General features: G+C 50.1%; 1 protein-coding gene across 1 annotated transcript in view; it reads left to right on the top strand.

Moving 5' to 3' along the window:
• FRMPD1 (FERM and PDZ domain containing 1) overlaps positions 1-10182 on the top strand; it is a 100245-nt gene extending 90063 nt beyond the window's left edge. The window contains exons 14-16 of the mRNA XM_002819604.4: positions 405-552; positions 3385-4191; positions 7676-10182. Of these exons, the coding sequence (XP_002819650.4) occupies positions 405-552; positions 3385-4191; positions 7676-10047 (3327 nt within the window). The 3' untranslated portion in view covers positions 10048-10182. The remainder of the gene's footprint in view (positions 1-404; positions 553-3384; positions 4192-7675) is intronic.
• The last annotated feature ends 5703 nt before the right edge of the window (positions 10183-15885 follow it).

Genomic DNA, 15885 nt, shown 5'->3' with positions numbered 1-15885 from the left:
TTGCTCCTTTTTCTTTTTTAAGTTCAGTCTTGCAAGTCCCTCTTGCAGGAATGAACAGGGTGGGATGGGGCAGTTTGGATATGGCGCTAGGGTAGAGGATGAGGAGCCAGAAGACACTGTATAGATTAGGTGGGAAGAACCCACTGTGTGTGTGTGAGTGTGTGTGTGTGTGTGAGTGTGTGTGTGTGTATGTGCACACACGTGCACGCGATGGTGTCTGTATGAGTACATGCATATCCTCATTTAAAGCCTTGCAAGTGAGGATATGGGGCACCAGGAGACCTACCTGTGGACCATGGCCGGATTTACCTGGAATCTCTCGTTGGTCCCACATGGCTTTGTTGTCAGTCTTTAGACTGTCCTTTGGTCCTTGATAAACATGAGATTTCTATTTGCTTTCAAAGGTTCTGACTTTGCTGCTGGAATCCAACAGTGCAAAAGACCTAGCCTGCCTGATTGCTGGGTACTACAGGCTGTTGGTTGACCCAGTTACCTCTATTTTCCTCTGGCCTGGAAACAAACAACAAGCACACCGGGTATCTGCAGAAGAAGGTGAGGCGCTGAGTCTTGCCCCAATAAGGACAGGCCCCTTTCGCTGGCCTTGTAGGTAAGGGCAGCCTAAAGGGAGGTGGTGAATTGAACTGAGCCGAGGCTTCAGCTCAAGTGGATGAGAGCTATTGCTCTGTTTATTTCCTAGTAAACAATTGATCTTTCATAAATACTAAACAAAGAAGCTTTCTTTGTATCTGAAATTTTCCTGAAACCAAGGAATGCTGTGGAAGAGCTCTAGTTCCCTGCAGTATTTCCTAAGATTGTCTCTCAGATCCACTGCATTTTATCATTATTTCTCAGCCAGCCATGGTGGCTTATGCCTGTAATCCCAGCACTTTGTGAAGCTGAGGCAGGTGGATCACCTGAGGCCGGGAGTTTGAGACCAGCCTGGCCAACATGGTGAAACCCCATCTCTACTAAAAATACAAAATTAGCCGAGCATGGTGGCACATGCCTGTAATCCTAGCTACTTGGGAGGCTGAGGCAAGAGAATCGCTTGAACCCAGGAGGTGGAGGTTGCAGTGAGCCGAGATTGTGCCATTGCACGCCAGCCTGGGCAACAAGAGCGAAACTCCATCTAAAAAAAAAAAAAAAAAGATTATCATTATTTCTTATCAAAAAGAGATGTCACTTTGTCACTTATTTGTTCAGGAAGTAGATGACCTGGCTTCTCTTCCTTACCTATGCACTCTTTTGCAATCTCTTGAAGTATAAAAGAACTTCTCTGCAAGGCAGGTAAGACAGTTTCCTAGGCCAGCTCCCAGTTTCTGCCAGGCTTTTGCTTCAGCACCGTTGATGCAGCATGTCCCCAGGCTATGCTGATAAATGCTTAACAACTCCCTGCAGGGGGACAAAAAACAATTTGAAGGAATTGCCCAATTCCATGGTGTCAACATTCTCACGATGGCTAATTTCAGGCTACCACGATATGATGTCACTGAATGTGGAGATGGGAAGAGGTGATCAGTAGCACACCATTGTAGAGTGTTTCCTCTATATGGATAAAGTAGAAATCAGCTCAAGAGAATAGGTACTAATACAATAAGTAAAGCAGTTAGAAAGTGATGAGTTTGGAGTATCTGTTACCTTTGTTTTTATTTTTATTTTTTTTAGAGGCAGCCTCTCTCTGTCACCCAGGCTGGAGTGCAGTGGTGCAATCTTGGCTCACTGCAGCCTCCACCTCCTGGGTTCAAGTGATTCTCCTGCCTCAGCCTCCCGAGTACCTGAGATTACAGACACCTGCCACCACGCCCGGCTAATTTTTGTACGTTAGTAGAGATGGGGTTTCGCCATGTTGGTCAGACTGGTCTCGAGCCCCTGACCTCAAATGATCTGCTCACCTTAGCCTCCCAAAGTGCTGAGATTACAGGCATGAGCCATGGCGCCCGGCCTGTTACCTTTGTTGTTACACAATGTATTTATGAACGAGGGATGACTCCTCAGAGTCTGCTCAGGGAGACAACACAGAGTGGCAACAGGGCTGTTGTGGAGGGGTTGTCGGGGGGGACTGCTGCTGCCTGTCAGAGAAAGTTCTCTAGAGGAAGAGGTATTGGAAATAGATCTTGAAGAACATGCTGGAGTTAACCAGGCACGGAAAAGGAAGACAGATCATTCAAGGCTGAGGGGGCCTGGAGGAATGACCCGAGGAAAAGGCCATGACCTGAAAGAAGCTCTCCCTATGGGTGGCTGGAACGTGGCAGGGAAGGCTGCCATTGGGGGACTGGGTGCCTGAGGAGGGGCTGGACCATATTGCGAGAGGGGAAAAGGGAGATGGTGAAAAGAGATAGGAGCCCCACCATGAGAAGGGCAGCTAGACTACAGAGGAGACCTCAGCGCCATTCTATGAGGGAGACACTAGACTGAAGGGGAGGTGTCAAGACCATCCCGTTGTGGGGACTAGACTGCGGAGGAGGGTTCAGGGCCATCCTGGGAGAGGGGGAAGAGCCTGCAGAGGAGGCCTTAGGGCCGTGCTTTGAGGGAAGGGAGGACTAGACTGTGCATGAGGCGCCATGGCCATCCTGTGAGAAGGGCAACAAGGCCATACCGTGAGAGTCTGTAACTGTTGTGGGGGAGGCCAGGCTCTTCCCCATAGGCAGGGCAGCCATCAGAGGGTTTAAGCAGGGTGTGTTGAGGTCAGAGAGAAGTTTGAGAAAGATCACTCTGGAGGCTTACAGGAATAAAGAGATTGCAACCTGGCTCAGTGCTCCCCACCCTCCTACCATTAATCCTTCCTGAGAACCTGCCGCTGGATGAGTTTTCACTGTCCTACAAAGCCCATAGCACCCATGGATCCAGAAGGCCAGGCTTTAGAATGGTGCCAGCCTAGCAGCCTTGTACTCTTCATAAAATTGCTAAAAATACAGATTCTCAGGCCCCACTTCTAGCGATCTGACTCAGTACATCAGGAGTAGGGCCAAGGATCTGTTGTATTTTTAAAATATGATTCCCCATCTGACTTTGATGCCCAGACAGGATAGAACTGAGGTCTGGGGAGGGGCTTAGCAAACCTGGGCAGTGCTGCCCACACAAAGAGGAATCAAAGTAAATACCACATTTCCATGAACAGACAGTTCTCCTTGGAGGTGGGGATGGAGTTAATCCAGCCTCCTTTAGCTCAGAGAGATGTGGGACAGGCGGTCTGATAGCATGGGGAGAACATGGAAGTTGGAGTCCCTCGGATCCCGTGTTCATCAGTATAGGACGGTCTTAGGCTGGCCACCCTCTGGCCCTCAGTTTTCTCGTCTGGCAGGCTTGGGTGGGGGTCAGGGGGCTAGAAGGACACACAGGCAGGAGAATTCTGTTGTGTAACTGTTGCTGTACCCTGTGTTGCAGGCTATGAATCCAGGGCCTGCAGTGACTCAGAGGAGTCCTCTGAGGTGGACTGCGTACTCGAACCTCTCTCTGACAGGCGCCTGGTGAAGCTGGCACCCTGCAGGTCACTCATAAAGGAGGAGCAGCCTCCTGGGAACAGCCCCACACCTGAGGTGGCTAGGAGGGGCCCCAGCACCTGCGGGGCCAGCAGCACCACAGACAGTGCCGAGTCTGAGGCGTCCGACTCAGCCAACACTGAGAGCCGCGGCTACAGGACCAGTGGCTCGAGTGAGTCCATGGACGCTCTGGAAGAGGATGACTTAGACACCTGCTCCTCCAGCAGGTCCACCTTCTTCCACTTCGGCTCGCCAGGCCTCCCAGAGAGCATTGACTCTGACAGCCAGGAGGAGAGAAGCGGGATTGAAACCAGTGGCTTCCTCTGTCTCCTGGACCTGGCCCAGAGAGCCAACCCCCAGTGCCGGAAGACAGAGTTTTCCGATAGTGCTGCTTTGGAGACATTTGACTGGGCACCAGAACTGAGCACAGTCAGGCTGGACCCCAGGCTGTATGAAGGCAGCCACACTGACTACTACAGCCTGTGTTCCAGTGTCTCCCCGGCCAGCTACCTGAGTGACAGTTCCGAGAGCACAGCTTCCCGGCAAGGGGGAGCCCCGCCAGCCTGGGGTCAGCAAGGCTGGACTGAGGTCCAGCCCAGTTCCATGCTGGAACCCCTGGCCCTGCACCCACCACTGGTCTTTGAGGATGGCAGCTCAGATGAGGAATACTATGATGCGGCTGATAAGCTCACTCCCCCAGGCCCCCCCTCAGGTGAGCCGTCCCTTGCAGGTCTGCAGACACAGCAGGCAGCTCCTGAGTGCCTCCTAGGGGCCAAGGCCTGGGGCCAAGCTTGAGAGGAAGGCACATGAGTGAAACAGGGTCCCTGTCTACTTCTGAGGAGGTAGATACGGATTCCATGGACCAAATTTTAAGCATTGTGGCCGGCCTGCAAGGGAGGTTTAGAGAACTGTGGCAAGCAGATGGGAGGGACTCGTCCAACAGTGGGCATCAGGGAAGGCTTCCCAGAAGAGGGGGCAAATGGGCTGGGCCTTGTGGGAGGGACAGAATTTACAAAAAAGAAAAGGGCTTGACAGGAGTGCCCGGCAGAGCGAAGTGGCTATGTCATCACTGATCCTGAGGCTGCATTAAAGGAGGCCTTGAAGCAAGAAGAACCAGACGGACAGGCCGTCTGTGGCCCTGCAAGGCCTTCTGGGGTCCAAGGGACCCTGACATCAGAAGGTAGGGGATCTGGTGGCTGTGTTTCTATCAGGTTCCTTATACATTCCTCCACCGAGAGTGTGGAGGGTCTTTCCAAGCAGAACTGAGATCCTGGCAGGACACACACACACACACACACACACACACACAGCATTCTGAAGGAAACATATTGGAAAAGAGCACATGGATGTTGGAGGTGACCTGCCAGGAGCTGGGAGAGCTGCAGCCCTTGTTCCTGTCTTGGCAGTTTCCTGCTGCTCTCTGATCCTCTATTCCCAGACCTCCTGTGCTCTCCCACTGTTCTGGAGAGAAAGGCCAGCTCCTCTGGGAGCCCTGTCAGGCCCTTTGAGGCCCTCTGTGACATGGCCTCTGCCTGTCTCTCTCCCTCCTCCTGCATTCCTGCCATACAGACCTCCTTGCCACTTTCTACAAGTGCCTGCTGTTTCCCCCTCCTCCAGCCTTTGCACATGCTGCTCTTTCTGACCAAAACACTCCTCCCTCGATCGTGGCTGATGGTGCCCATCCATCTATCAGATTCCAGTTGGAATTCACTTCCTCAGAGAACATTTCCCAGGCTTCCCAGGCCAGGGCAGGTCTCCGCATCTCTGTCACATGTTCTTGCATTACCTGGGGCTCTCCCTGTCTGGCACCTTGCACAGCCTGTAAATTACATATTTACTTGTATGATTCTGTGTTGATGTTTCTCTCCATCACTAGACCGAGAACTCCTTTGAGCGTTAGAACTGTGTGTTTCTCACTATGTCCCCCGCACACAGTGTCTAGCAATTGTTGCTAAATGAATGAATGAAGTCTCCACCATCTACACTGAGTTCAATTGACTGTGCCTCTAAGGATAGGAGAAACCATGGCCAGACTGCTTATTGCTCCCCAAAGTACCCAGACAACCACTTTCCATGCCCCCAGCCTTGCCCTGCAGGGCCAGCCATTGTGCCGGGGGCAGGACGGAAGTGTGGCAGAAACCATCAGTCAGGGCCCTTTTATGGGAGTCTAGTCAGGAACATATGGGGTTCATACCAGACACTGTTTCTTTTTTTTTTTTTTAGAAGGAGCCAGTGTGGTGCTGAGAAAAGAGCCAGAACTAGGATTCCTCAGCCTGGGTTCTGATTTGGCCCCTGACTGACTATTGGAGCCTCTTCGTCTTTGGGACTTAGAAACTCCTTAGTCGGTGGCTGTCAGTAGCCTAGGGCAGTCAAATGTGACTGGGCATCAGAATCACCTGAGGGACCTTGTTTAAAAACTACAGATTCAGCCGGGCACAGTGGTTCACACCTGTAATCCCAGCACTTTGGGAGGCCAAAGCAGGCAGATCACCTGAGGTTGGGAGTTTGAGACTAGCCTGGCCAACATGGCAAAACCATATCTTTACTAAAAATACAAAAATTAGCCAGGCATGGTGGCATGCACCTGTAATCCCAGCTACCCAGGAGGCTGAGGTAGGAGAATCACTGGAACCTGGGAGGCAGAGGCTGCAGTGAGCAGCTGAGATTGCACCACTGAACTCTAGCCTGGCCAACAGAGCAAGATTCTGTCTCAAAAAAAAACAAAAAACAAAAAAAACTAAACCTTATAGATTCCTAGGCCCTAGCCTCAGAGATTCTGACTCCTCAGAGATTCTGGGGAGCAGCCTAGGACTTGATAAGGTTTCTAATAGCATACAGCCAGGTTAGAAATGACTGGTCTGACTACACAAGCTCTCTGATTCTCAAGTGCTAGGCTCTGATCCTAATTCCTTCTGGCTGATTCCCAAGGGTTCTTTACAATAGTGCCTCTCCTCCCAGAAGGATCCATCCTGGGATGCACAAAACTCAATGCCTGTGACAGAGTTGTGGCCCCTTTACATTCAGACATGAAATGGCAATAACAAGAGCAGCTTCCTTTTAGTGAATACGTAATGAGGCAGAGGCCTTGTGCTGGGTGCTTTATAAAAATGCACTAATTCATTTAACCTGCACGGCAGCACTGATTGGCACCACTGGCACTAAAAGACTTGGGTTAACATCAGCACAAAGAAAAAGTGTTAGGAAGTAAGATTGTTTATAGAATTGCTGGCAAGCCTGAAGACCTGCGTTCAGAAATAGACAGCAACCAGGCTAAGAGTCTAGTTACAGGATTCCCTACCTGTATTATCAAGCTATTGTGGTTGGAAAGAATGGCTCTGCTTTTTTTTTTTTTTTTTTTTTAATGTCCTTGGGTTTGGAATTCTGGGGAATTTGTAGCTGATTGGCTGGCGTGGACAGAGCATCTTCGTGAACAGTTCCAGCAGACTCTAACCATTGGGGAGATGTCATTCCCTAAACAGAAGTTGAGGTGCTGTGACCAAAAGACAATTAAATGGATCTTAGGCATCCAAAAATTTAATAATGTCTATCACAGCTGGGTGTGGTGGCTCAATCCTATAATCCAAGCACCTTGGGAGGCTGAGGTGGGAGGATTGCTTGAACTCGGGAGTTCAAGGCTGCCGTGAGCCGTGATCGCACCACTGCACTATAGCCTGGGGGACAGAGTGAGACCCTGTCTCAAAAAAAAAAAAAAAAAAAAAAGTCGGCCAGGCGCGGTGGCTCATGCCTGTAATCCCACGCCTAGGTAGGCGGATCATTTGAGGTCAGGAGTTCGAGACCACCCTGACCAATATGGTGAAACCCCATCTCTACTAAAAATACAAAAATTAGCCAGGCATGGTGGCAGATGCCTGTAATCTCAGCTACTCCGGGGGGATGAGGCAGGAGAATTGCTTGAACCTGGGAGGCAGAGGTTGCAGTGAGCCGAGATCACGCCACTGCACTCCAGCCTGGGTGACAAAACGAGACTCCGTCTCAAAAAAATAAAAAAAAAAATCTGTCACAATTATTATCCCCATCTTTCAGATGAGGAAGTTGAGGAGATCAGGATTGAACTTGCTCAAGGTTACACAGCTTAGCCAGAATTTAAACCCAGGCAAGCCCAAAGCCTGAGCCCAAGCTCTATTAACCTCTTTTTTTTCTGCTTTTTAATGTATTTTTTCTTTCCTAACTCCCAGGGCCCAGAGATGTTTCTACTGCAGAACCCAGTGCCACAAGCTTGCAGAATAAGGCCAGCACTTCTAGCCCTGAGAACAGCCTGCCTTGTGGAAGACAGCCAAGCAGGAGGGGAGGGGTGAAGAAATATGCCAAGACCCTGAGGAAAAGAAGGTCTTTCCTACAGACCGACTACACGTCTCAGGTCTCATTTCCCCTGGTGCCATCAGCCTCCCTGGAGAGTGTAGACGACGTGTGCTACTATGACAGGGAGCCCTACCTGGCCCTTGGTGCACCCTCCCCAACTGTGTCCTCTCTGCAGGACGTGCAGGGTGAGCCTGGCCTTCTGGAGACTAAGGCCTTGGGGCTGCTAGCTCCTCTGAGGGAGACCAAGAGCACAAACCCAGCCTCCAGAGTCATGGAGATGGAGCCCGAGACCATGGAAACCAAATCAGTCATCGACTCTCGAGTGTCTTCTATTTCTGCCATTCGCTTCCGGATTGACCCCAACAATAAAGAGAATTCTGGTGTTGTCCCTGTTGCCAGCTCCTTAGCAAGCACTCCTCACTGTTCTAACCCAGGTTCATCTGGCCCAGATACTGCTCAGGCAAGGCCTTCCCAAATCTTATCTCTATCTCAAGACCTGGATGGGATTGCCCCCAAAGAACCGACCATAGAGCATGGAGACAGCTCCTTCTCCCTCTCCAGTAGTGACCCTAACCCAGACAGAGGCTGCCTGGCCAGCAACCCAGGACTAAATAATGTCTCTCAAGGAGACACACTAGAGCTCCAGTTGGAGCCCCATGTCCAGTCGGAAATGGGATTGGAATCTTTTTGTACAAATCATATACAAGAAACTGCCCGCAAATACACAGAGCCTTTGTTGTCTCCTAGAGATGAGCCTAGAAGTGATGAATGTGGAATAAATCCAGGAGAGAAGATAGCTTCTATCCCTACAAAGGAAGAGCAACAAGGACAACTATCTCTGGAAAAAGACAGAGAAGTTACAAACAAAAATGGCACCAACATATTTCAGGAGGAATCTAGGAAGGATTCAGGTGACTCCCCGGGTGATGTGTCAAATAATGTTTCACAGACTCTTGATATTAGCTCTCCAGCTGGTAAAATAGTAACCTCCCTTTCTTTAGATGCTCCTGTAACAGAGACTGAGCAGATCCCACCACATCCCCCTAGAGACCCTCAAGGACAGAGCAGAGAACCCCCAGGGCAAGCCTGCCAGGCTCAAGAACAAAAACTATTCGTAGAGTTGGATTTAGACCCTGATTTATTTCTTGGGAAGCAGACAATTTCATCAGCCGTCCCTCCAGAGGGGATCAAGGCAGAGGCACCTAACCATGTGACAGGGGAAGCTATAGCCCCTAGGGACAGCCCTGAGTGGGTCTGTTTTAATCCTGAGCCTTCCCTGCCAGAACCACTACCATGTCCACAAGAGGATCCTCACTTAGAAACTTCAAACCATTGCTTATTCTCAGAAGGCAAAAGTGACAGCTCTAGCATCTGCCTTTCTGCTGAGAAGCCTTTTCTGTGCTTTGCCCCAGAAAGCCATCCTGAAGTCTCTGCCAGTCTCAGGGTGGCCACATCTTTGGGTTTTGCAGGCATGAATGAGATGGTGGCTCCCAGGATAGGGATGGACCAGTGCAGCTGTCAGTTCTCCTATGCCACATGCTTCCGTGGCCCGCAGCCTGAGACAGAGGAAGAAGACAGGGACTTGGAAGCACACCCCACGGCCCCCCTCACCTCACCGCCCTCTGCGGGAAGCCCGGTGGTTCTGCCCTGGAGGCCCGCCCGAGCCCACAGCTGCAGCACCGCGGCCCTGTCGAGGAAAAGCCACATCTGGCCAGAGTACTGCTCCAGGGCACTGAGACAGCTGAAAGCCACCCCAGCCAGCACCCCTGAGGGCTTCATCCAACTCATGGAGAGCTTGCTGGAGCTACAAGACATTTTAGAAACTTCCTGGGGGGTTGGAAACAAACATCCCCCAGAGAAGTGCACCTGGCACTTTACCGAAAGCCGGAGCCGCCTCTGCATGGGCTCCCAGAAGCTCCTGTCGAGCTGTCAGCATGTGATCAGAGTGGACCAGTCCCCCGAAGAGATGCAGGGGGCCGTGCGTGACACCTTCCAGCACCTGGTCCAGCTGGCCGGCCTGTGCTTTCAGTTCACAGACTGTAGCCACTGCTCCGCCCGGCACAGAGAGGCAGCAGGGAACCTGAGGGATGTGGTGTACACCTACCATCAGTTTGTAGAGGCTGCTAAATCGACCTGTGAGAGAGGCTACCACGACCCAAATGTGAAACTCCTGGCCCGTCAGTGCACGGCCCTCACGGCCGCCGTGTTCTGTTTGACCCAGAAGTTCCGGGCATCCACGGCCCTGTAAACAGGTCAACGGCCCAAGGGCCTCCTGCCCTGTCCTGCCTTGGACACTTCCCTGAGAAGCCCCTTCCACTCTCCCACCCACCCTCTTCAAATGTTTACTATATAGAGTATTCAAATAAACTGCTGCTTAATCTTGGCCTGAGTCATAGAGTTTGGGTTAAAAGCATTCACTTATATTCCTTCAACAGACATTCACTGGATACTTCCTTTGTGCCAGGCCTTGGGATTTACAGATGAGTAAGACAAGTCTCTACCCCTGGTCAGGATGCTTATAGACTCTCTAGGGCACAGATTAGTTAGATCACTATCAGCAAAGTGTTTATCATAAAAGGAGCGTACCCAAGGAGTGTAGAAGCAAAAGGAATACTCAAGAAGGCAGCGGTGAGGGAGAAAGGTGGGGGTCACTGAAAAACAGTCTTGACTTCTCATATAACACTTATTTGGCAATAACCTTTGCAAATAGGAGTGAATACCGGTGATATTTGATAGATTCGACCTTCACAAGTTATAGTTTGCAGCGCCTGCACCAGGAGGCCTGGGATTCTTGGCTGCCCCACTGCAGCAAGCATAGGTTGCCACTAGGTGGCAGGAAGTTCTTTTGTTGCAAGGCCACACATGTGCTTTATCTGAAATTGATTGCATCCCTGAATCTTGCACCTTATTCCTGTTTTAAGTATATAAAAAGTCGAACATTAAAGACTTGAATTAGATTTGCTTTTTTAAGAATATTAAAGCAAAAGAAATATATTGGATACCTTTCTTACCCCAGTTGAGCCAGTTAATCCCAGTTCATCCTGGTGGACCTTAGACAAGCCACTTAACCTCTCAGTGCTTTGGTTTTCTTTTCTGCAAATTGGGATACTAATAGTGCCCATTTTATGGGATAGAAATCCAGCAAGTACTCAATCTAGTAAGTGATAAATGCTAGTAATAACCCTCAGCTCTTATGGACGTCTCTTCTAGTCTGAAACCATCCCCTGTATTTTGTTTTTAGACCCCAGGGAAACTGATTTTAAGCCTCCCTTGGGGTGCCTCTTTGCCTGTCTTCTCTGTCCAGGCCAAAGGTGGTTTAGTCACTCACCTTAGGCTATTAGAGTTCGTTAAAGGAGTCCCTTGTCCCTCTGGTGCGCCTGACCAGTTGTGAGCTCAGTGCTGCCCCTGTGGCCCTTCTCTAGGGCTCCTTTCCTCCACCCAGCAAAAGCAGGAACAGAGAGGAAAGTGTGAAGTCACACACCTCAGTTCTCTCCAAACAGAAGGAAAACAATACCTGAGAGAAGACATGAAAAGGCATCCTTCCCATCTCCTGTTACCAATAACTTATTAATAACTAAAAACCAGTTAACCAGTACTTGTGCCAGGAAAAGACATATTTTCTCAGAGGCCTGTTTCTTTTCATAGGATACTTTGAATAAAATTTAAATGAGGCTCTTGAACACAGATTGGAAGCAATTTCATGGCAATGAAAAATAGGAACTACAGGGCACCAAAATAATAAAAATTGCCTAATGTTAAACAAGACTTGAAACTTTTGCCAGCAGAAAGCTATGAAGAGGTAAATCACTCATTTATGTGAACACAACCTATGTGTTCACAAGTTTAGGGGAGGAGCTCAACAAGAATTTTTTTTTTTTTTTTAGATGGAGTTTCACTCTTGTTGCCCAGGCTGGAGTGCAATGGTGCGAACTTGGCTCACTGCAACCTCTGCCTCCCAGGTTCAAGCGATTCTTCTGCCTCAGCCTCCTGAGTAGCTGGGATCACAGGCATCTGCTGCCATGCCCAGCTAATTTTTGTATTTTTTTAGTAGAGACGGGGTTCCACCATGTTGCCCAGGCTGGTCTCGAACCCCTGACCCCAGGTGATCTGCCCACCTTGGCCTCTCAAAGTGCTAGGATTACAGGGGTGAGCCACTGCACCTGGCCTCAATCAGGATTTGAATGCTGGCTTTGGCCTGTGTTATCAGGCATTTCTCTGGGCCTTGGTTTCCCCATATGGCAAAAGGAAATAATACTCCTTTTCATTTAATGAAGGCCTAATATGTGGCAGATGTCTTATTTAGATACCTTGAATGCATTTTTCTAATACAGCCAACACCCTAGAGATTGTTGAACAATATATATTCAGCATTATTGTGAAGAATAAATAATCATGGAAGGCACAAAGAAGACTGAAGCTTCCAGCTCAGAACTCAATAAATGTTTATTTCCTTTTTCTTTGCTTCTCCTCCCCTCAAATTCATTAAGTGTCTTGAGTTGCTACTGTATGGAGCTGCTGTTTTTCTCTACAGTTCCCATGAGGAGAACTAAGTCCCAGAAGTGCTGGGAAACCTTTCACTGTTTGTTGAAAAGCTAAAGAAGCAGGGGAAATTGCACTGTTTAGCACTTTCTTTGAGTCATGCAGCCTCCAGCATGAGATAGGCAGAATGGGGACTTGCTACCCTGAAATGCAAGAGTCAATTGTTCAGTGACTAAGAAACGATGGGACATTTACACCCTTCCTTCCTTTTCCCACCCACCATCACATTGGCTGATTCATTTCTTTCAACAAACACTCATGGGTTGCCCATGCCAGGTGATGCCTGATGCAGCATTATGAATGTAAATAATTGAGGAAGAATCTTACTATATTTTGAAAAGCTCCTGAGAGAGATTAGGTGACACGTGAAGATAGAGGCTTACAACATAAGGGGCGGTTCACTCAGGGCCTCCAAAGAGAACAGATAAGGTGCTGTGAGGGGTCTAAGGAGAGAGAGAAGTCACTTTGGAGTGAGGGGCAGAGCAGTAATCAGTGAAAGCTTCCTGCAGAAATCAGCATTAATTAAAACTAGCGTATCAAGAAGTATTTATTGAGTATCCACTGTGTGTCAGGTCCTGGATCTGATAGATAGAATTTGGATATGTCAAGAATGTAGAAAAAAATCATTCATTTATTCTGTCAACAAGTATATACTATGCAGTGGCACTGGGAATACAATCACGAACACGGCAGACATAGTCTCCTCAAGGAACTTATAATTGTAGGAAAGACACAGAAAAAAAAATCCATTACTGACTGAGAGGTGATACAAAGAAAAAAAAAGATGCCAAGACAGGGATAGAATGAACCAATCTTGCAAAAGTGGTCGTCAGGAAAGGCCTTTCTGAAGAGGGAATGCTGAAGCTGGGGCCTAAAGTAAAAGAAGACAGACATGGAAAAGTGAGAGGAAAGGGAATAGTGTTTGCAAAGGCTTACAGTGTGTTTGAAGCATTTCAGGATCAGCGCAGCTGGAACATAGCAAGCTGGAGGAAGAGTGATAGGAGATGAAGCTGGGAGGGGCATGCAGGAGCTGGGTTGTATAATACAAGACCTCAGGCAGGGGGTTAGCTTTTACATCAGGAGAGACACATAATCATATGGCAAACAGATGGAGTGGGGATTGGGGAAAGCAATGAGACCAGCTAGAAGGTCTTTTCCTCCCACTGGAAATGGCTATGAGCTTATTCAGAGGCAAAGGACACAAGAGCGGTGGCAGGGAGCGGGGGAAAGTGTTCAGTATGGCTCAGTGTGAGGCGCAGGGACTGGTAGGTGTGGTGTGAGCTAAAACCTGAAGGCGTCATTGAAGATCATTTAAGCCACGGTGCAAGCTCCACTGGGGCATTTCAGCAGACAGTTGGAAGCCAGGGCCATCTCCGAGCAAAGCAGAGATGTTAAAGCTGGGCTTTAGAAAAAGCCTTATGGGAGCCGGAGGGCCGGGCGCTGTGGCTCACGCCTGTAATCCCAACACTTTGGGAGGCCGAGGCGGGCGGATCACGAGGTCAGGAGATCCAGACCATCCTGGCTAACACGGTGAAACCCCGTCTAAAAAAAAAATACAAAAATTAGCCAGGCACGGTGGCGGCCTGTAGTCCCAGCTACTCGGGAGGCTGAGGCAGGAGAATGGCGTGAACCCGGGAGGCAGAGCTTGCAGTGAGCCGAGATCGCGCCACTGCACTCCAGCCTGGGCGACAGAGCAAAACTCCGTCTCAAAAAAAAAAAAAAGAAAAAGAAAAAGAAAAAAGAAAAAGCCGTATGGGGCGGAGAGAGAGTTGGGGGGGTGGGAATGAATTTTTAGTGTTAGTATTTTAAAATCGCAGCCGGGCACAGTGGCTCACACCTGTAATCCCAGCAATTTGAGAGGCCGAGGCAAGCGAATCCCTTGAGCCCAGGAGTTCAAGACCAGCCTGGGCAACATGGTGAAGCCCCGTCTCTATTTTTTTTTTTTTTAAGAAAAAGAAAAAAAATTGTAAAAACAAAACAAAACAAACAAACAAACAAAAAATCGTCCTGGAAGCTGATAAAGGATGGATTGGAGCATGGATTGGGGATGGCTCGTAGGTGCTGGAGGAGCTGTGGAAAGAAAAGTCCAGAGTGGGGAACTGTTGAGCCAAGGAGGAATCCAACCAAGCTGTAGTTTCTTGAACGGGAGATATTTCCGGCTCATTCAGGTTGGAGTCTCTCTGAATGGGTGAGACCCCTAGGACTGCAGGAGTAAAGGAAGAGTGGCTGATAAAGAGGCCAAGGCTTGGGCAAGCCGCTTCGTGTCTTTGATGGAGGAAGAAGAGTGCCCAGGGGCTAGAATCATCCTGGTCAAAGCCCTGATATCTCTGTTGTAGGCTGGGGCAGTGGAGAGGAAGGTTGTGTACTCAGGAAAGGGTTGTGTCAGCTCAAGGGCTCTGCTGGCTGTGGCAAAGCCTGGGGAAGGGCAAGGCTGTGGGATGATGGGCCGTCCAAATTTGGTTTCACCTGTTAACGAAGGGGAAAAAAGGTGCTAGACTCAGTTAATCTCTTCAGAATTGGAAGGGCCTGGGAGGGGAAAGATCTAGTTAGGTTAATAGAGGTTTTTTTCCAGATGCAAATCCCTCCTGCACCCTCAACACAAAACAGCTTTGCAGGGGCCATTTCAAATTATGGCAATGAAACATATTTTGGGGTAAAAAATTTTTCTTTCTTTTTCTGTCATATTGAGAGGTGACAGCGTGATGGCAGCCCTCGCTGGCTCTTGGCGCCCACTCTGGCCACGCTTGAGGAGCCCCTCAGTCTGCCACTGCACTGTGGGAGCCCCTTCCTGGGATGGCCGAGGCTAGAGCCGGCTCCCTCAGCCTGCCAGGAGGTGGGGAGGGAGAGGCACGGGGGGAACCGGGGCTGCTGGCAGGGCGCTTGCGGGCCAGCTAGAGTTCCGGGTGGGCGTGGGCTTGGCGGGCCCCGCACTCGGAGCAGCCGGCCGGCCCCGCCGGCCCCAGGCAGTGAGGGGCTTAGCACCCGGGCCAGAAGCTGCGGAGGGTGCATGGGGTCCCCCAGCAGTGCCAGCCCACCGGCGCTGCTCTTGATTTCTCGCCAGGCCTTAGCTGCCTTCCTGCGGGGCAGGGCTTGGGACCTGCAGCCTGCCATGCCTGAGCCTTCCCCCCACCCCCACCTCCACCCCCACCCCCATCCCCATCCCCATCCCCATCCCCACCCCCACCCCCACCCCCACCGTGGGCTCCTGAGAGGCCCGAGCCTCCCAGACGAGCACTGCCCCCTGCTCCACTGCGCCCGGTCCCATCGACTGCCCAAGGGCTGAGGAGTGTGGGCACACGGCAGGGGACTGGCAGGCAGCTTCACCTGCGGCCCCAGTGCGTGATCCACTGGGTGAAGCCAGCTGGGCTCCTGAGTCCAGTGGGGACTTGGAGAACCTTTATGTCTATCTAAGGGATTGTGAATGCACCAGTCGGCACTCTGTATCTAGCTCAAGGTTTGTAAATGCACCAATCAGCACTCTGTGTCTAGCTCAGGGTTTGTAAATATACCAATCAACACTCTGTGTCTAGCTAATCTAGTGGGGACT

Source organism: Pongo abelii, chromosome 13, assembly GCF_028885655.2.
Source record: "Pongo abelii isolate AG06213 chromosome 13, NHGRI_mPonAbe1-v2.0_pri, whole genome shotgun sequence".
NCBI lineage: Eukaryota > Metazoa > Chordata > Mammalia > Primates > Hominidae > Pongo > Pongo abelii.
This window is presented reverse-complemented; position numbering and strand designations above follow the sequence as displayed.